This window comes from Leptonychotes weddellii, chromosome 6, assembly GCF_054177405.1.
Source record: "Leptonychotes weddellii isolate Sample4059 chromosome 6, ASM5417740v2, whole genome shotgun sequence".
Lineage (NCBI taxonomy): Eukaryota > Metazoa > Chordata > Mammalia > Carnivora > Phocidae > Leptonychotes > Leptonychotes weddellii.
This window is the reverse complement of record NC_138374.1, coordinates 119,851,125-119,871,985: the sequence shown is the minus strand read 5'-3', so window position 1 is coordinate 119,871,985 and position 20,861 is coordinate 119,851,125. Positions and strand designations below refer to the sequence as shown.

Here is a 20,861-nt window from a genome sequence, read left to right as displayed (position 1 = left end):
GTCATTTCTTTATAGCTGTGCCAGTATACTTAGTTCTTTTTCTAAAATCTATAGATAGCAAGATTTCAGAAATCCTTTCTGGAACACATTCCCCCAAACTTAATATACCAGTTTTTCAGTTTGCCTTCTCTGCACACGTCTTTTTGTATTACTGAAACAGCATTATTTTGTTCTCCTCTGCTGACTCACACAGTACTTTTTTATTAAAGCACTTAATTACAGCTGGCTTTGTATATGTATATATTTCTGCCTCACCAAACAGAATGTGGTTTTTCTTTTTTTTTTTTTTTTAAAGATTTTATTTATTTATTTGACAGAGAGAGAGACAGCGAGAGAGGGAACACAAGCAGGGGGAGTGGGAGAGGGAGAAGCAGGCTTCCCCGCGGAGCAGGGAGCCCGATGCGGGTCTCGATCCCAGGACCCTGGGATCATGACCTGAGCTGAAGGCAGACGCTTAACGACTGAGCCACCCAGGCGCCCCTGGAATGTGGTTTTTCTAAGGGCAAGAAAAAAACCTTTTTGGGGGGATGGGGGATATTAAAAAAAAATCTTTTTAATTGAACAGGAATCTCTTTAATGTCTTACACATAATATGCAGTAAATGCTGCTTAAGTTTTTTTTGTTGTTGTTGGTTGTATTATTTTGTTTTGTTTGCCATGGGGAGAAGCCTAGTGCAGTGTACTATAATGGTGTAGGCAGGAGACTTGGAGTGCCTGGATAAGCAGCTCTACTGTAGTAAGAGTAGCAGTGGACTGATAAAAGTAGTGGACAGTTGTGGTTGCTCCATTAGGAGGATAAAAAGGGATATTGCTATCTTACAGCTAGTTCTAGTAGCTTTAGGGATAATGGAAGGAGGAAAGCACAGGTAGTTACAGATCACATAAGCGATAAATGAGCATAGTGATAGGAATTTAATCAATTAGGATGCTCTCAACCATAGGTAACAGAAAACTTACAAATGGCTTAAACAATAAGGATACATTTATGATATATTATGAAATTTGTAAGTAAGGCATTTCCAGGTAGCTCAAAGATACCAGGGACCCAGATTCTAATTTTTTATTTTTTCAGTTCTACTGTGCTTATAAATTAGTGTGTCTTCATATACTGATTCCCCTGTGGCTCTAGCCCACTGCTCCAAGCATCACTTGTAAATGAATGTCTGAAGGTAGAAAGGGGAACATTCCTTTTTAAGAGCCCAAGCCCACTTTTAAGAGTGAAGAAAATCTCAGAAGTATTCTCTGCAGACTTAATCGTGTCACAGTGGCCAGTTACATGCCCTTTCCTATACTTGTCACATGGCCAAAGAAATGAGAACATCACCTGGGAACTTGTGATAAGTACAAATGCATAGGCCTTACCCCAGACATACTGAATTAAAAAAGAAACTTTGGAGGGGCGCCTGGGTGGCTCAGACAGTTAAGCATCTGCCTTCGGCTCAGGTCATGATCCTGGGGTCCTGGGATCGAGCCCCACATCGGGCTCCCTGCTGAGCAGGGAGCCTGCTTCTCCCTCTCCCTCTGCCTGCCGCTCCCCCTGCTTGTACTCTCTCTCTGTCAAATAAAAAAATAACAACAATAAAAAATCTAAAAAAAAAAAAAACAACTTTGGGGATGGTGGGTGGGACCCACCACTCTGTGTTTTAACTAGCAATTCAAGTACATCTAATGCACACAGTTTGAAAACCACTGGCTTAGAGCAATCAAGATTCATCCCTTAGGGCTGGAGAAAAGGCTAGCCTCCCCTGAAGAACTTTCCTGCTTGGAAAAAAAGGGGAGGGAAGGAATGGATATTGGATATGCAACCAAAACTGTGTACCCAGTTATTCAGAGAGATCTTTTTTAGCCTCAGCTACCATAGCTGCCCTCACTAACCCTTTTATTCTCTTTCTAGGCCCCCAGACCCCATGCTGAGCTGCCTGCTTAGTCTCTGAAGCAACAAACTATACCTCAGAAATGTAACCTAGTTGCTTCTGGCTATCATGCTCCCACTTAATGAGCTTAAAAAATACTTGTTAAGTTCAAAGATTGTGTAACAGGGGCACCTTGGGTGGCTCAGGCGGTTAAGCCTCTGACTTGGACTTCGGCTCAAGTCGTGATCTCAGAGTCCTGGGACGGAGCCCGGAGCTGCAGGCTCTGTACTCTGGGAAGTCAGCTTCTCCCTCTGCCCCTCTCCCCTGTGAGTGCGCGTGCGTATGTGTATGCTGGCGCACGCACGCGCACACACACTCTCAAAATCTTTTTTAAAAAAATCAAAGATTTTGTAACAGACTTCAAAAGGCATAGATTAATAAATGTTTTCAGAAATAAAGACGTTTTCCTTTTTGTAATTTTACTGTTTTCTTTCTAGCTATAATAACATTTTGCTTTTTGATAGGTTTCCTAAAAGACAGAAAAATGGAGGAATCAGTAAACCAAATGCAACCACTGAATGAGAAACAGATAACCAATTCTGAAGATGGATATGTATGGCAAGTCACTGATATGAATCGACTACACCGGTTCTTATGTTTTGGTTCTGAAGGTGGGACTTACTATATCAAAGAACAGAAGTTGGGCCTTGAAAATGCTGAAGCTTTAATTAGACTGATTGAAGATGGAAGAGGATGTGAAGTGATCCAGGAAATAAAGTCATTTAGTCAAGAAGGCAGAACCGCAAAGCAAGAGCCTATGCTCTTTGCACTTGCCATCTGTTCTCAGTGTTCCGACATAAGCACAAAACAAGCAGCATTTAAAGCTGTTTCTGAAGTTTGTCGCATTCCTACACATCTCTTTACTTTTATCCAGTTTAAGAAAGATCTGAAGGAAAGCATGAAATGTGGCATGTGGGGTCGTGCCCTCCGGAAGGCTATAGCAGACTGGTACAATGAAAAGGGGGGCATGGCCCTTGCTCTGGCAGTTACAAAGTATAAACAAAGAAATGGCTGGTCTCACAAAGATCTATTAAGATTGTCACATCTTAAACCTTCCAGTGAAGGTAAGCATGAGATCTTTGGGTTGGGGGAGGTTGCAGATACCTGGTAAACACCAAATTTTTATCTGACATAAGATAATTATATAATACCTTCTAGAATAGCCTTTCAGCTTCAAAACACATTGGTTGACTAATTCAAATGTTTAATGCCAACCTGGAATTAAGCCCCTACCACAGGCAATCCAGACATTACTAATCAAGGATCAAACGACAGATACAGATTAATCTAAATCTCAGAATGTCACCATGCTAACTAGAATGCTTACCCAAGTGATTATGCACTATGAAAGCAGCATGGACATGATTAAAGTTGTAGTAATAAGCAAAACAGCTCCTAGCCAGTAGATGGCAGATAGCCAGGCTATCCTGCTCTAGTCCCTTATGATTTTTTTCCCTCCCTGTCTTCCTAGGATATATGTTCCATGGAACCTAAAGGCTACCTGAAATAGTGCTGAACTTAACAATTCAGGATGTTAATTGTCTCCAAGCAGTCAGCCAGGGGACCTGGTAACCTGGGGCAGTTTTTCTGTGTCTATGGGAAGAGACTTGAGAAGTTAGTTGGATGTATGATAATTACTTAGTCCTTCTTAGAAGGGAAATAAGAAAAACATTTGGGCAAGAAAAATGTAAAATATGAACTTCCACAACATTTCCAAAATATGCTCTTTTTTTAATACCACAAGTGAAACTTGAAAAGACAGCTCCTCATTAATTCCTAATTTATCCATTTTATTATGAATGGACTTTTTAAAATGAAATTTAAACAGTAAATTATTGCAAATAGTTATATAAACAAACCCATTTGTATTTTGTTTTTTTATTAGAAATTATATGTTTGTTTTAAAATAGCTGGATAATACATAAAAATATAATGCAGAAAGTAGGAGTCCTGCCCTTCAAAAGATGTGTTGTATATGACTCCTAAACATACACTGTTTTATTTTTTAAATTTTTATATACCTTCTTTGTTTCAGTTAAAAGCATATTGATATTTCTTCAAGTCAGGAGAAATAGTTGCTTATATAGCATTGTATGAATATACTATAATTTAGCTAGTCTCTTACTGATGACAATGAAATAGGTTCTGGTTTCTTATACTATTACAAAACTGCTACAGTGAAAAAACTTGCATAATATAAATATTTATATAATGGGTAAACCCACAGAGTTCATAGAAGTGGCCGGTTTCCCCACATTTGAACACTGACTGTTACCAGTGTTTTTTAATCTCTGCCAATAGGATAGGTGAAAAATTATATCTTATTGAATTTGTGGGCAAATGTTCATCTTCTCATATGCTGCTAATTATATGTAATCTTTTGAGTATATCTTTGTCCTTTTTTCCATTGAGTTGCTATTCTTAGTATTGATTGTCACCATTCATTCATTCAACAAATATTTATTGAGCACCAAATGGATGGGCACTGTTCTAAGAACTTGGGACACATAGGAATTTATATCTTCATATTATATACATATGATGCACATTCCCCCCCTTTTTTTCTTTGTCTTTCAATTTTTTTTGATGGGGGTTTCTGACATATTGAGGTTTGGAATTTTAATGTAATGAAACTTGACTGTTTTTCTTCATAGATTTTTGTTTTGTGTTGGGTTTAGAATGGCCTTTTCCAACCTAAAGTCATAAAAATATTTACCTGTTTTTTTTTTTCTCTAATGTATTCATGCTTTAATTTTTTACTTTTAAATCTTTAATTCAGTATAAGAAGAATGTAGGGATCCAGCTTTGTCTGTTGAGACACTACATGGTAGTGTGTACCTAAGTGCTAGTTCTAATTGGAAAAACTAGTTTCTGAATTTGTGCAGATAGTTATTCTGGGTTTTGAATTCTTGTTCTATAAAATGAGGAATTAGTAGATGTTCCCTAAACTTGCTCCCACAGACAGTATTCTTTAATTCTAAATTTTTTGAGGGCAGAACTCATACTTGAAATCTTTTAGTAATAGCAATATGTTCAGGCGTAAGAGATCCCTATGCTTCTCAGAGTGAAAAGAATTTGGAAAGAAACTCTAAGCTTCCAGAATAAGTAATATTGTAATACTTGAACTGAAATGTGTATTTGAAACAGATGAAACATGTCAAAATATAATTTAACTAATCAGGTATTTATTGTATACTTACTGTGTGGCCAACATAGAACTTGAGTAAGATAAACATAATAATAAGCCTGCCTTTAAGGAAGTTATATTTTAGTTGGAAAGACAAAATAGAAGACATGTTCACATACGAAACATTTAGTAATTTAAGACAATATAAAATTTTGTTACTAAAAACTGGATAACAAGAGTCACAATACTTTAGAAGTCCCTACATATTAATATTGACTTTTGATCAAATTATGTAGAGTCCAGAGATAACATATAGTCTCAGTCTGCCTTAAGGATGGATTTTATTTGGCCTGCACAGTATTTTAGGGAAAAAATGAATTCTTTGCTAACATCACTTTAAAAAAATCAGAAGACATCACATAAAAATACCTATGCTAGCTTGAAAATACTTTGTTAGCACTAAGCCAAAACTTCGCTAAAACATTAGTAGGTTGTACTCTCTTTAGTTCGTTCCATCATCTTAACCACTGTCTATTACATGACCTGTGCCATATATTTATTTTACCAACATTTACCCCATAGGCCTTTTTGAGTCTGATAACTCAAACATCCCCTTCCCCATTTTACAGAAGTGAAAGCTAAGGCCCAAATTGGTCACACAGCCATTTATTGACAAAATGTAGGCTTAGAACCCAAGCTTCCTCAGCATCCCAATCCAAAGTTCTTTCCACTATTAAAAGAAATTACAAAAGAAATGAACACCTTGTTTTCCTTTAATTTGGCCTCATTTATTTAAAAACAAAATTACAAATTGCTTACCTACCTGTCTACTTCCACTTATCTCTGCTACTTATAAATGCTTATTTATTTAGTAGCGGAAAGGGACAAGTGAATAGGAGAATATTTGAGACAGATCTGTACTTTGTGAATCGTTCTGAGATTGTAGACCTGAGATAGGTATTGTCTACCAAAGTTTCTAATGCTGGTGTCTCAAAAAAGAAAAAAACTCTATAATAAAATGACTTAGAATATAGGAGATTTTTTTCCAGAGCCTCATATTAAAACGATTATGATGGAATAAACAAAATCATTTGACTCCATTGGCTTAAATGTCTTTGTTATGTCATAGAAAGCAGCCTCACAGTGTAAAGAATTTAGCTCCTCTGTATCTAGTTATTTCATTCTCAGTAAACATGTTCTGTTTTTCACCCAGAAATTCTCATGCCATTTCAATTCTTTATTTTCTTAAAGGACTTGCTATTGTGACCAAATATATTACAAAGGGCTGGAAAGAAGTCAATGAATTGTATAAAGAAAAAGCACTTTCTGTGGAGACTGAAAAATTATTAAAGTATCTGGAGGCTGTAGAGAAAGTGAAACGCACAAAAGATGAACTGGAAGTCATTCATTTAATAGAAGAGCATAGATTAGTTAGGGAACATCTTCTAACAAATCATTTAAAGTCTAAAGAGGTAAGTATAGCATGTGATTAAACATGTAATTTGTAGTTTGTATTATGTATTAAAATTCATGATGTGATATGTATAAAATTTAAGATACGTAATTTATAAGGTGGGTAACATCAGTTCTTTTTAACAAAAATGTAAATTAATATCTTGAAATTAATATTTATTTAAAATACTTAATACAATGCCCAGATGTAGTTGGCATTCAGTTAAGTGTTATTTCTGTTTCATAAAGGCTGGTTAATTTGCCTTGCTAATTAAAAATAAATAAATAAAATTCTTCTGTGCAGTTCCTTCATAATATAGACTTTACTTTCTTCCTCTAGTAAAGAGCAAGTTAATTTGATAAGCCTTTAACCAATGTGCAAATCTTTTTATTTAGGAAATACTTAGAACCCCAAAAGAAAGCCTTAAAGAATATGTTAGTAATATTATTATTGATACCACTATTATGCTGATTCATTTGCCCTTAATTTCTTATATTTCTACGTGTGTCATTTCTATAGGTATGGAAGGCTTTGTTACAAGAAATGCCTCTTACCGCATTACTAAGGAATCTAGGAAAGATGACTGCTAATTCAGTGCTTGAACCAGGAAATTCAGAAGTATCTTTAGTATGTGAAAAACTGTGTAATGAAAAACTGTTAAAAAAGGTAAGCATTGGGTGGCTCGGTTGAACATCTGCCTTTGGCTCAGGTCATGATCCCGGGGTCTTCAGAGCCCCCTGCTCAGCAGGGAGCCTACTTCTCCCTCTCCCTCTGCCCCTCCCCCCCGCTTGTGTGTGCGTGCATGCGTGCTCTCTCTCTCTCAAATAAATAAAATCTTAAAAAAAAAGAAAAAAGAAAAAGGTAAGCATTACCTTTGTTAGCTACTACTAATTGAAAAAGTCACCTCCTAAATTTTGGAAATGTAGCCAGTGCAGTTTCAGATGTTCTGAGACTTGGATACTTTTATCATACCAGATTTCATTTAACTATGAAGTCTATGTCCTCATTTTTGTTTTTTCTCTATGAAATATATTTATTAGCTACAGTAACAAAACCTAAGACACATAATGACTATCTTTCATTTGAATTTTGCATTTACTTTCTGTCTGTGTCTTGTTTCTAGGCTCGTATACATCCATTTCATGTTTTAATTGCATCAGAAACTTATAAAACAGGTCATGGTCTCAGAGGAAAACTAAAGTGGCGCCCTGATGAGGAAATTTTGAAAGCTTTGGATGCCGCTTTTTATAAAACATTTAAGGTAATGGTTTGACTTTTGTTTTATAACAAATGACCCAGTTGGGACTTGATATATTTTATAAAAACACATTTTAAAGATGATACTAATAGTTTAACCATTTTTTATTAGATACTCATTTGTTTTTCCATAGTTCGTGTAAATGTGGATATGTAATTAACATTGTTAAGTTTATGAGTAAAGAATTTCTCCTTACCTGTGGACAATACCCAATCATAAAATCATTTTGTTAAGTTTTAAAATACCAAATTTAAAATTTTTTATTCCTGTAGAGTCCTTTGACTTGGTCCTCTGTCATTCTGTTAATCAGTAGTGGATCTCCTCTATCTTCGTGGGAAGTGATTTTTTTTTTTTAGGACTGACAATCCTACATCAGAGCTATAAGTTAGTTTTTGGTTTTAAAATTTTCTTGTTATTCCGCAAAATAGTAGTAACTAAATTCATCAAATTAAAGGGATTATACAAATGAAATTTATCTTCAATATACAAAAATCAATGTAATACATCACATTAATAGAATGAAAGTCACACGATCTCAATGCAGAGAAAGCATTTGACAAAATTCAGTACCATTTCATGATTTAAAAAAACAATAAACTAGGAATAGAAATGAACTTCCTCAACATGATAAAAACATATATAAAAAACCCACAGCTATTGTTATACTCAATGGTGAAAGACTGAAATCTTTTCCCCTAAATCTAGAGAACAAGACAAAAATGCCAACTTTTTTCCACTTCAGTTCTACAAAGTACTGGAAGTTCTAGCAGTTAGGCAAGAAAAAATAAATAAAAGGCATCCAGATTGGAAAGGACAAAAAATTATCTCTGTTCTCAAATGACATGACCTTATAAGGAGAAAAGCCTACAGAATTCACAGAGAGCTTAGAGCCAACAAACAAATCAGCAGAGTTGCAGGATATAAAACCAATAGGTTTTTCTAAAATACTAAAATCATTAGTATTTCTATATACTAGCAATGAACAATCCAAAGGCCTTAGCCTTTGATTAGCCTTAAGAAAACATTTCCACTTACAGTAGTATCAAAAAATAAATAAAAGACTTAGGAATAAACTATGAAGGTGCAAGATTCGTAAACTGAAAACTATAAAACATTGCTCTAAGAAGTTTAAAAAGACATAAATAAATGGGAAAGACATGGTTTGGAAGACTTGTTAAGATGACAGTACTACCCAATGCAGTGCAATTCCTCTGGCATGTTTTGCAGAAATAGAACCCACTGTAAAATTTATGTGGACTTTCAAGGAACCCTCAAATAACAAAACCAATCTTGAAAAAGAACAAAGTTGGACTACTCATACTTCCAAACTTACAGATTTCAAAACTTAGTATAAAGCTACAGTAATCACAACCATGTGGTACTGACATAAAGGCAAATACATAGACCAGTGGAATAGAATGCAGAGGCTAGAAATGAACTCTCACACGTGTGATCAATTGATTTTTGACAAGAGTGTCAAAACAGGCTAATGCAGGAAAAGTTGGTCTTCAAAAAATGGTGCTGGAGAAACTGGATAACCACACGCAAAAGAACAAACTTGCCTCTTTAAATTACACCACATACAAAAATTAAAGTGGACCAGTGACCTATATTTAAGAGCTGAAACTATAAAACTCTTAGAAGAAAACAAGAGGGAAAGTTTCATGACATTAGATATGGCAGTAGATTCTTACATATGTCACCAAAGCACAGGCAATAAAAGGAAAAGTAAATGAATTGGACTTCATCAAAACTTAATAAACCTTTTGTGCATCAAGGACACTATGAGGAGAGTGAAAAGATAACCTACAGAATAGGAGAAAATATTTGTAGATCATGTATATGATAGCTTTTTAATGTTTAGAATATATATAAAGTGCTACAACTCCACAGTAAAAATACAAAAACCCAATTCAAAAATGGGGAAAGTAGTTGAACAAGATATTTCTCCAAAGAAGATATCCAACTGGCCAATTAGCACGTGAAAAGATGTTCAACATCATTAGTCATCAGGGAAATGCAAATCATTGGTTCTTATCAAAAAAGCAGAAATAACAAGCCTTTGGGAGGATAGAAATTGCAACCCTAGCACATTGCTGGTGGGAATGTAAACTGGTACAGACCTGTGGAAACAGTTTGGTTGTTCCTCAGAAAGTTAAACCTAGCATTACCATGCCACCCAGCATTTCCACCACTTATGTATATACCCAAAAGAATTGAAAACAGAGAATCAAATGTACCTGTAAATGAATGATAATAGGAACACTATTCACAATAGCTAAAAGGTAGAAACAACCCAAGTGCTCATCAAGAGATGAATGGATAAACAAAATACAGTATATACATACAGTGGAGTATTCAGCCTTACAAAGGAATGGACTTTGAAACATGCTACAACGTGAACCTTGAAAACATTATGCTAAGTGAAATAAGCCAGACACTAAAGGACAGGTATTATATGATTCCATTTATATGAGGTATCCGGAATAGGCAAATTCATAAGAAAGAAGTAAAACAGAAGTTGCAAGGGGCTAAAGGGGGTTGGGAATGGGGAGTTATTAATGGATACAGAGTTCTATGTGGGATGATGAAAATGTTCTTGGAAATGGATAGTGGTGGTTACATACCATTGTAAATGTACTTAATGCCATGGAATTGTACCCTTAAAAATGATTTAAAAGCAATTTATGTTATTTATATTTTACCACAAAAAAATTTTGCTAGAAATTCTGAGTTTACTTTATGAGGAATGATTTCTAAAAAAGAAAACACAGGAATATGGTAACTTCTCTAAATAAAATTACTAAGTAGGCTATCTTATTTTCTTTGTTTTTCCCCTCTAGTAAAAGCTAAGCATTTTCAAGTACTTGTCAATTAATTGGTAAATCAAAAATCACGTCTTTTATCTTAGAAGTCTCTCAAGTGAAAGATGAGTAAATATGATTTTTAGGAATCTAACTGTAATTTCTATGATTGCTTTTAATGATTGTTTTGTTTTTTTTTTTTTTTAGACAGTGGAGCCAACTGGAAGGCGTTTCTTGCTGGCTATTGATGTCAGTGCTTCTATGAACCAGAGAGTTTTGGGTAGTGTCCTCAATGCTAGCACAGTTGCTGCAGCAATGTGCATGGTGAGAACACTAAGACAAGTTAGAATTTTGCCGCCCTAAAAAATGTTTAATGTGGGGCAAAACTATAAAGTTAGATATGGTCAAGGATTATGTTTTCACTCATTTTTGTCATTTTGCTTCATAAGCAAAGTTTTAAGCCTGGGTGGCTCAGTCAGGTCACAATCTCAGGGTTGTGAGTTTGAGCCTGCATCAGGCTCCACACTGAGCATGGAGCCTGCTTAAGATTGTCGCTTTCCCTCTGCCCCTCCCCACTGATGTGCACGCTTTTTCTCGCTCATTCTCTTTCTCTCAAGAAAAAACAAGTTTTAAGTATACTGTATGCATACAGTATTGTAGGTAATATTTATAAAGCATGTCTAAGGAACAATAGAAATTTTAATTTTACCAAATATTAAATATTAATGTATTGTTGAGAAAGTAGATAATGCTTAGAGAAATTATTAATATAGAAATTAAAAAACCAGGAACTAAGAATAACAGACTTTGGTTTTAGCCTGACTCTGTCACTTCTCTTCTGTGGCTGTATTCTTTATTTAATAAAATGAGAAGAACATATACTCTGCTTCAAAGGATAGTTATGAGAACCAATTGCTCTGTAACAGTTTGTGAAAGTACTTTGAAAGCTATACTGTTACTGTGTAGTCCTAAAACAAAATAAGTTTAGAAATAAAATAAATATCTTTTCTTTTAAAGATTTTATTTGAGAGAGAGAGCACGGAGTAGGACGGAGGGGCAGAGGGAGAGGGAGAAAAAGACTCCCCACTGAGCAGGGAGCCCAATGCGGGGCTCCATCCCAGGACCCCAGGATCACGACCTGAGCCGAAGGCAGATGCTTAACCAACTGAGCCACCCAGGCATCCCAAATTAAATATTTTCTTTTTTTTTTTTTTAAAGATTTTATTTATTTATTTATTTGAGAGAGAGAGAGAGAGAGAGAAACAGCATGAGAGGGGAGAGGGTCAGAGGGAGAAGCAGGCTCCCCGCCGAGCAGGGAGCCCGATGCGGGACTCGATCCCGGGACCCTGGGATCATGACCTGAGCCGAAGGCAGTCGCTTAACCAACTGAGCCACCCAGGCGCCCCCCAAATTAAATATTTTCTAAAGATGAAGTTTTATGAACTTCAAGGTACTGTATTTATTTCACCCAGATCTGCTGAAATTACCATCTTTGAATTTTTCAGGTTGTCACACGAACAGAAAAAGATTCTTATGTAGTTGCTTTTTCAGATGAAATGGTACCATGTCCAGTGACTGCAGATATGACATTACAACAGGTTTTAATGGCTATGAGTCAGGTAAGGAACTGTTTTATTAAGTTTACTTAAAGTGTTGTATAATAATCTTATTTTGATGTTATGCCTGATATTAATAAGTTTATGAGAACAAATAGTTTTATCTCAATTTTCCCATGAGCACAAAATAATAAATATATACACAGGCTTTGAGAAGGTCTGTGTATTAGCTGTAAGCAAAATGATAATGTAAAAAATAGTATTTTTAAGTATTTAATTATTTCAGACATCTCAGTATGGAAATTAGGACACTTTTATTCTTATCCATGTTTTTGTTTTGAGTTAGATCCCAGCAGGTGGAACTGATTGCTCTCTTCCAATGATCTGGGCTCAAAAGACAAACACAGCTGCTGATGTCTTCATTGTCTTCACTGATAATGAGACTTTTGCTGGAAGTGTCCATCCTGCTTTTGCTCTCAGGGAGTATCGAAAGGTAGAATTCTAATATTCTTTCTCACCCCAAATAAGACTCAGTTCTCAAATATCCACTCTGTTTTTCCAAAAAATACTGAAGATAGTTCTGTACCTTTGTATAGGGATACAACACCAGTTCAACAGTACTTGAAATAAAAAATATTGGCTATAATTACATGGTTTATTTCAACTAGTCCCAATTCTATACATTACTAAAATATCCTCTGCAAACTGTTTTTGGCAATAATAAAAGTATTTTACCTTAACTCTAAATTTTTAATAATTCATTGTGCTCCTTGAAAAATTAAAGTATCATTTATTAATTTTGTTAAAGCACTACATAAAGTTAAAGCAAAGCTATCATCTGTTTTAAGTTTTATGGCTACTTCTGTGTTCTAATCAGTGCTCTCTCTGAAATCATGGAAATGTTCTGTATCTACAGTATCCAGTGTGGTAACCACTAGTCACGTATGGCTATCAAGCACTTGAATTGTGGCTAGTATGATGAGAACTAGAACTTGAGGAGTTCTGGTTCTCAGATTGGGGTTTTCCTATCAGCAGCCTTAGCCTGGGACCTTATTAGAATTGCAAATTCCTGGACCCCATGGGAGACCTGCTAAATAGAAACTGGAGAGTAGGATTATGTTTTAACAAACCCTCCTGGGGATTCTAATGTATGTTAAGTTTGAGAAGAAGGGAGAGAATAGAAATTGTAGTCAAGGCAACCTGGGTTCTGAGTCCTGGGTCTTTCTCTTTTACTAACTGTGGACCTATGCAAATTATTTAACTGATACATGTCATAGTATTTAATAGTACCAATCTTTTAGAGTTACTGTAACAATTACATTAGATACGTTACTTAAAGAGTTCATTACGGTATCTGGCATATTGTATACTCAGTGGTTATTGGGTTTTCTCCAAAATTCAATTATTTTAACCTAAAGTCATAGCTGTAGAGAACAAATTCTTACATGTGACATGTATATATCATATATAACAAAACCATAGACCAAAAGTTGAGAATCACAGGGAAATACTTCTTTATATATACCCACACACACTGCCCCAGTGTTTCATATATTGGTAAAAATACCTGATGCCCCCAAATGTCCTGACAGGTTTCATAAGTAGAAAGTCTCAAGGCTGCATAAGAATGCACTCTATAGGGGCGCCTGGGTGGCTCAGTCGTTAAGCGTCTGCCTTCGGCTCAGGTCATGATCCCAGGGTCCTGGGATCGAGCCCCACATTGGGCTCCCTGCTTGCCAGGAAGCCTGCTTCTCCCTCTCCCACTCCCCCTGCTCTCGCTGTGTCTCTGTCAAATAAATAAATAAAATCTTTAAAAAAAAGAATGCATTCTATGGCCCATGGAACAGAGAAGTGGGAATTTTAGGCAGGCTGTTCACACAATTTTATTTTCTGTCCTGAAGATCACAGAGTCTGACCCTGAAAGATTAACAAATTTTATGGAGAGAAAAAAATAATGACTTTGAAATTTGAAGTGTTTTAATTTTGGAGGTTATTTGCTTTTGCTTACATAAATTTTTTAAATATGTATTTTGATCTTTTCCTACAGAAAATGGACATTCCAGCTAAATTGATTGTTTGTGGAATGACGTCAAATGGTTTTACCATTGCAGACCCAGATGATAGAGGCATGTTGGATATGTGTGGCTTTGATACTGGAGCTCTGGATGTAATTCGAAATTTCACATTAGATGTGATTTAACCATAAGCACCAGCATGATCTAAGAGGTCCGTTGCCATCAGTGATCTCACTAAAAATATGTAGCTACTTCCCAGCTAATCTTAATCCAATGAAAGATGATGATAGTATAGTATGTGCATAATGGAAAATTTACCTTACCAAAAAAAAAAAAAGAGCCCAAAGTTCTTTCTGTCTACTAAACTAGCTCTTGGGAAATAGCTTCAAAATACACTGTAGCTCCCTCTATCTAACAGAGAACTTCTTGTTGATAGACACTGTAAAATAGTCAAACAGTTTTGCTGTGGTGAATAATCACATTTGTACGTAAAAGAAGTGAGAGCCAAAAGTAAGTAGTTCCTTATCATGTCACTTGTTTGAAAAGTGCTTAAAGTTTTCTTAAATGTTTGCATTGGGAAAGGACAGCTATGATAATGTCCAAATACTCTGAAATGCACTGGACCATGTAACTGTGATGGAATATGAAATTCATGTGTAAATTTTTATACCAAGCAGTTTAAAAAAAAAAAAAAAAGACATTTGATTAAATTATGAACAAGTTTTACAAATTCCTTGAAGTTTTCTAAGATCACATAACTAGCAGCTTTCTTACTCTGTGAAAAAGATGCTTTGATATTTTATTTACACTTGTAGGATTGTTACATTAACCAGAAAAATAGTGGAAAAACCCCTGAGAAAAGACACTAAAGTTTGTGTCAACTGAGGAAGTCTGTTTGGTTTGCATTTTGTTTTTGTGCATTTTATCGCTGTGAGTGGGGGCATGACTTGACAGTTTGTGCTAAAATATAACAACAAGCCAGGTGTAGCCACACTTTTTTTTTTCATAGTTCTACCAAATGAAAACAACAAACTGTTTAAGCATTTAATTCCCCCACTCATAAATCTGAAAGTGACAATTAAAATCTCAACTGTAACCAGCTTAGCTTTTTCCTTACTTGAAAATAAATATTCTAATTACCTTTAACTATTTTTTTAGTCAATTGTCAGTGGGTTTTAGATATTTCCTAATTGTAAACATGTCAATGACATATCTCTGTCCATTATTCATTTGTGGCAAGACATTCTTTTTTGATAGTGTAAAAAAATAATAATAATAGAGCAAGCTAGGTCTTTCACGTTTGAAAGGCAACTTTTGAATAACATTACCACTAACCAGTCTGTAAGAAAATTTTTTTTCTATTTTACTTGTTATGTATAATTAAACTTCCTTTTCATTACACTAAAGTGCATTATTTTCTTGAGCAAATGTCCCTTCTTTCTGGGGAGGCCTAACCTATTGAAATGCCAATATTTTTGCTCATAATTATATCATGGTTTAAGATAACATAAAATTTCAATTTTTATGTATTTTCATAATAATTAATGATTTACTGAGGATTTATAAAGCCCTTCTCACTGTCATGTGAAAAGTCAAACTAGTAAATGTAAATTATAGCCTTCTGTGGTTAGGAGTTAGAGGTTTTGTTTTGAGGGCAAAGGGGACTTCAGTAGCGTTAGAATTTGTGAAGATATTTTGTTTCATGAGAAATTTGGGCTCTGGAAGTGACAAGAAAATGTCCCTTTCAACCTTATTTGACATTAATGCTGGCTCTGCTGAGTCATTCCTTCAAGGCAACTGGTAGCAATTTGTAAACATTGTGATTTACCTGAGATTTTTTTGTCAACAAAGTAGTGTGTGCATACCACCATCCCCATACATTGCTTCTGATGTCATTGTTTTTTGACACTCTGTCAAACATTGGATGTAAGGTGTTAGCTACTTTTGATAACATTAAAATATGTTCAGATTGAACTTAAAGTTTAAAGAGCCTAGTAAAATTATATAATAGTTTTTGAAGTTTCTAAGTAAACTCAAGATCTTCTTAAAAATTACCACATGATCTTTTTATTCCTAATAGAAATGTTAACTGGAATATAGCATAAAAGTTTATTTCCTTCACTTATGTACTATTCCTGTAGTGCTTTTAGATGTTCACAAGCTAATCAATCCGTCAGAGAAGATTAGATGTGACCTTTTTGAAGTATTTAGGTACATCTAATTAAATGGATTAGGGTAAAATTTAAAGAAGAAAAAAATCTGAAATTTAAAAGATGATTTTTTAAGTGTAGGTTAGGGATCCAAGGTCTAAAAGAGTATGGCTTTGGAGTACTAGATCTAGCAATCTTGGACTCTTCATTCCCATTCCAGAATTCATCTTCCCACAGAATGGGAAGACATGACTCACAAGAGTAGGAGGTAAAATAAAATTATTCAAGACTTTTATCTTTTTAGGTATTAGGAAATAATGTATCTACATGATTGCTTTAGGAGTAGAAAAACAGATTGTGAACATGTATACTTTTGTAGTTCATAGTAATCCTCAATTACAATTAATGTCTTAACAACCTGTGTTGCTACATATAACATAACCCTATAGAAAAAATTTTAAAACTTTACCTCATTATGAATAAAATTTACTCAAGTGATAAAGAAGTTTTATTTTCTGAATTACTTTTAGGATTATTGCTACATTAATATTTAGGGAAATGTTGCTTTAAAAACAATTCTAAGAAAAACTTTTTCTTAGAAAATATGTAAATATTTTCAGGATATAGTTATAATTAGTGAAACAAAACTAATGTTATACTCATACCCTTCCTTATTAGTTGAAATTTCTTGAAAATGCCATTTATTAACACTGTTACATATTATTTAGTTTAGTTACTGTTTAATGGGAACATGAGTGAGGAAGATGCTAGTGAATGGAATTTAGTGTTACCCCTCTGGAACCTCTTGCTTTATCTTACTATGTGACTGTAGACAACCAGTTTAACCTTCAATTTTGTTATCTTTGAAATGTGACCTATCTTGATGCTGAGATCTTAGAAGAATCAATGATTTAATATCTGTATAAAAGTTTAAATTAGGAGGGCTTACAATACAAATTAGAACTTTTTTAAATTAAAAACATTCTTAATAGGAGATACATGTTTCAAATGATAAAATGTTTTCAAAAAACCGTTCAATAGGCTCAGTAATTTGTTAAAACATTCCTGTTCTGAGTGGGAAAATGTGGAAGATAAATGTTCACAGTGAAGGTGAGTATTATTGACTAAGAAGTCACTATTGTCTGATCAAGAGAAAGTAACATATTCCAAGTCTTAAGATCCACTTGGATAGACCTAGAAAAACTTATACTCTAAATGAAGAAACACTATTAATAAACATTTGATTAACCATTTAAAATAACAGATAAATCTACAAATGACAGTATAACATTTTATCAGGATTTTGCCCTCATTTTCAGAGATTTTGCAAAAATAATATAAAATTTTGGAAATTTAAAGCAAAATTCCTAAGTAAATTGGAGGATCTGACAGTTAAGTGAAAAACATTTCAAAAGCACATCTAAACAATAAGTGAAAGGAAATCATTGTGATCACTTACTGGACTTAGCGTAATTTAACCTAAAGGTTACATACCCACAAATAAAACTTTCTTGAAAAGTGGTGCCCTTAGAGTAAGTTATCAAAATTGAAAAATTCTAGTCTTCTATGCCACAAGTTTGGGGTGATTTGTTAAGGCAAGGTCCCCTTTAGAGAGATGCTCCATAGCCTCAATATAAACATGCACAAGGAAGAATTAGAAAAAAAGGTATGAATTTAGTTATATTTACTGTACAGATTTTATTTAGCATTTCCCTATTATCTGCTTCCTAATCTTATTTGTTGGAAGATTATATGTTTTTTTTCCCTTAAAATTACTTTATTCTGACATTTTTGTCTTCTGTTTCTAGTCCTGCTCTTACCTCAGTAATAAAATGAATGACAGGAAAATCACCCATATTTAGGGTTGGGATGAATTTCTTTGCAGATTTCCATTTGTTCCATACAGATTTAAGATCATATTTTTTCAAACTAATAATGGGCAGGTCTCTTGGAATAATAATTGGATTAATATATTTTCCTCCCAAATCAAATTACATTGTATACTTTTACGTTTTAGATGGTTGCAAAAATTTTGTGGCCCTTAAGTAAGATTATTCAGCCTTTGTTTGCAATTCTAGATCTACTTTGCTCTTAGAAAAAGCACTCTTAGAAAAATAATTAACTGAATACTCAGAAAATAGCACATCATGCTCATATTTCCACATAAAAACCACTTTCAAATCTTTCATCTACTAAGTACTTCACTGAGCTATATATGTACATCGTTTGTGGTGTACAGGATCTTGTAAATAACTTGTATTCACATTTAACATTTTTTTAATTGATAAGTTTTTTATTTGCTTTTAAAAAATTATGAAGTTAATTTTAAAATTCTATGGCAATATTTTTTCATGTAGTTAAGCATACTGTTTGAATGAAATTATAATAAATAACACATTTTCCTAAACCATGAAAGTATCAAATTATATTAGAAATTGGTAGAGACAAAGTAGAGGAGTTGCATTGCAAATTCTATTACTGAAATTAAGGTGATTATTTTCAATGATTATGAATTTTATAAATACAATGAAAATATACAAAAGCTGTTTCTGAGCCTAAAGAGATTTTTCCCTTTGCTTTTTTTTAATTTAGCACGACCATGTGTCATATTAATTTTATGAACATAAGTCATACTGAATTTTAAAATATATTTGGATTTCTGTACTTTTAGAAGTTATCAGAAAACTGAACAAAAGAAACAGTAAGCTACATTTTTGCTGGTTTCACTTAATGAACACTTGGATTGTTGAGGGTAGTAAATGAGGTAAAGCCTTGATATTTTATATATCATTACCACATACAATCGATAGAGTATTGAAACTTTCATTTAACTACTTACTAGGCTTTATTTGCAGTGTAAACTTTAGAATCCATATACAGCCAAATTAAGTTTAAAATATTATACAACTAATGAATAGTAATCAAGAAATGTTTTTGTTGCACTATTATTTTAAATATGGACTATATATAACGTGGTTTGGTGTGAGTAGACAACATTTCTGTAATGCATTTGAGTTATATTTTCTTCCTTTATGTCAGCTTCTGATAATGAAGTTCTTGAAAGGGATGAGATATATGAAATCATCTTTTTAAAAAAGTTGGTTAGGGGAGAGGTGTTATAATCCAGTTCTAAAAAACTGTTCATTTGTTTTATATAAAGGCTTTGATTTCCATAATTGACCACTTACTGAATATTTAAATTACATAGAATAATGCCTGCATAGAATAAAATATAAGTATGCAAGAGCCTTAAAGTGAAAAAAATGAATTTTCTGACTGCCTTAAAATATGACTAACTCTCCAACAGGCATACTAGTTATTTTCCATAGGGTCTGTTCATTAAGTAATGCCTTAATAGTGTTAGTGTTTCTGAAGTACAGAACTCAAAGGGTCTTTTAGAGCTTTCATTTTTACATAATGGAAATTTAACTGTTAAGTTTTAAAACCTGATAGTACATTAGTAGTTTAAGCACCTATTAACAGGATAATCTGGGTACACTGATAACATTCTACATACATGACTGTTAACATCAGTAATATTTTGTGGTAGTTTAAAGTTTTTTTATTGTTTGGTATAACAAATTATCCAAGAAGCTGGACTTTGTGTAATATAATCTCCAAGGACCAAGCTGCATATTTAAACACTATGAATGAAAAACACAGTTGTACAGTTTCAAAAATGATTACTTTTTTTGAGGGAATTTTTCAAGACAAAAGGCAAATACTTTGTTTCAAACCTATAAGCAAATTCATTCAAAGAAGTGAATATAGTTGTAAAACATTGTGATTGTTGCAATAAAAAGTAACCAGGCCAGTCATTTGTTTAATTACATTCACATTGCCTTTCAAAGCAGGAATATTTTATAAAACTGAAAGGAAACTTTAAATTATCAAGCTGGTGCTTAAGGATACAAAGTTTTATTTATACAAGTTTCACTTCAAAGGAAGGGACCCTGAAAAGGGGGGGGGGCGGTTCTTAGGTCTGTTGATAAACTTACTGATGCTTTGTTGAGTCTTCCATGTTTTCACTGTAAATAATATACCTAATAATGTAATTTTGATGTTTTCTGGTAGAAAATGGATGAAATACTAATGAATTAAGTTTATTTCATGATAAAAGTTTTCACCAATACTGTGAAATCTTGACTTTCTCTCCTTTTCTAGCCTCGCAAAATACCATACTGAATACATCACTGTAGACATGGGGTGCAGATGCACATTATGGGAACTGCTTCTGGTCAATTATATTATTGTAGAAATTGATAGATACACCAAATAAATTCTATGCACATCAAATAATGGTCTTCGTTTCTTTAAAGAAATAAGAATTTTAAGGTTATAATATGCCTTATAGAATCTAAGGCTCTTAGTAATCTAATATTTCAATAAGATGAAATCAGTTTGATAATTAACATTAGCCTTATAATGCCTTCTAATTATATATATTTAAAATACATGTGGGGCACCTAGGTGGTTTAGTCGTTAAGCACCTGCCTTCGGCTCAGGTCATGGTCCCAGGGTCCTGGGATCGAGCCCTGCATCGGGCCCCCTGCTCGGCAGGAAGCCTGCTTCTCCCTCTCCCATTC

The 20,861-nt window shown here is 34.0% G+C and overlaps 1 protein-coding gene across 3 annotated transcripts in view; it reads left to right on the top strand.

The window, feature by feature from the left end:
• RO60 (Ro60, Y RNA binding protein) overlaps positions 1 to 20,574 on the top strand; it is a 28,297-nt gene extending 7,723 nt beyond the window's left edge. For all 3 annotated transcript variants that reach the window (XM_031041902.2, XM_006728424.3, XM_081825158.1), the window contains 8 exons: positions 2,377 to 2,976; positions 6,291 to 6,511; positions 7,012 to 7,158; positions 7,616 to 7,753; positions 10,762 to 10,878; positions 12,060 to 12,173; positions 12,457 to 12,603; positions 14,158 to 20,574. In XM_031041902.2, coding sequence (XP_030897762.1) covers positions 2,397 to 2,976; positions 6,291 to 6,511; positions 7,012 to 7,158; positions 7,616 to 7,753; positions 10,762 to 10,878; positions 12,060 to 12,173; positions 12,457 to 12,603; positions 14,158 to 14,310 — 1,617 coding nt within the window. In that variant the 5' untranslated portion in view covers positions 2,377 to 2,396 and the 3' untranslated portion in view covers positions 14,311 to 20,574. The remainder of the gene's footprint in view (positions 1 to 2,376; positions 2,977 to 6,290; positions 6,512 to 7,011; positions 7,159 to 7,615; positions 7,754 to 10,761; positions 10,879 to 12,059; positions 12,174 to 12,456; positions 12,604 to 14,157) is intronic.
• The last annotated feature ends 287 nt before the right edge of the window (positions 20,575 to 20,861 follow it).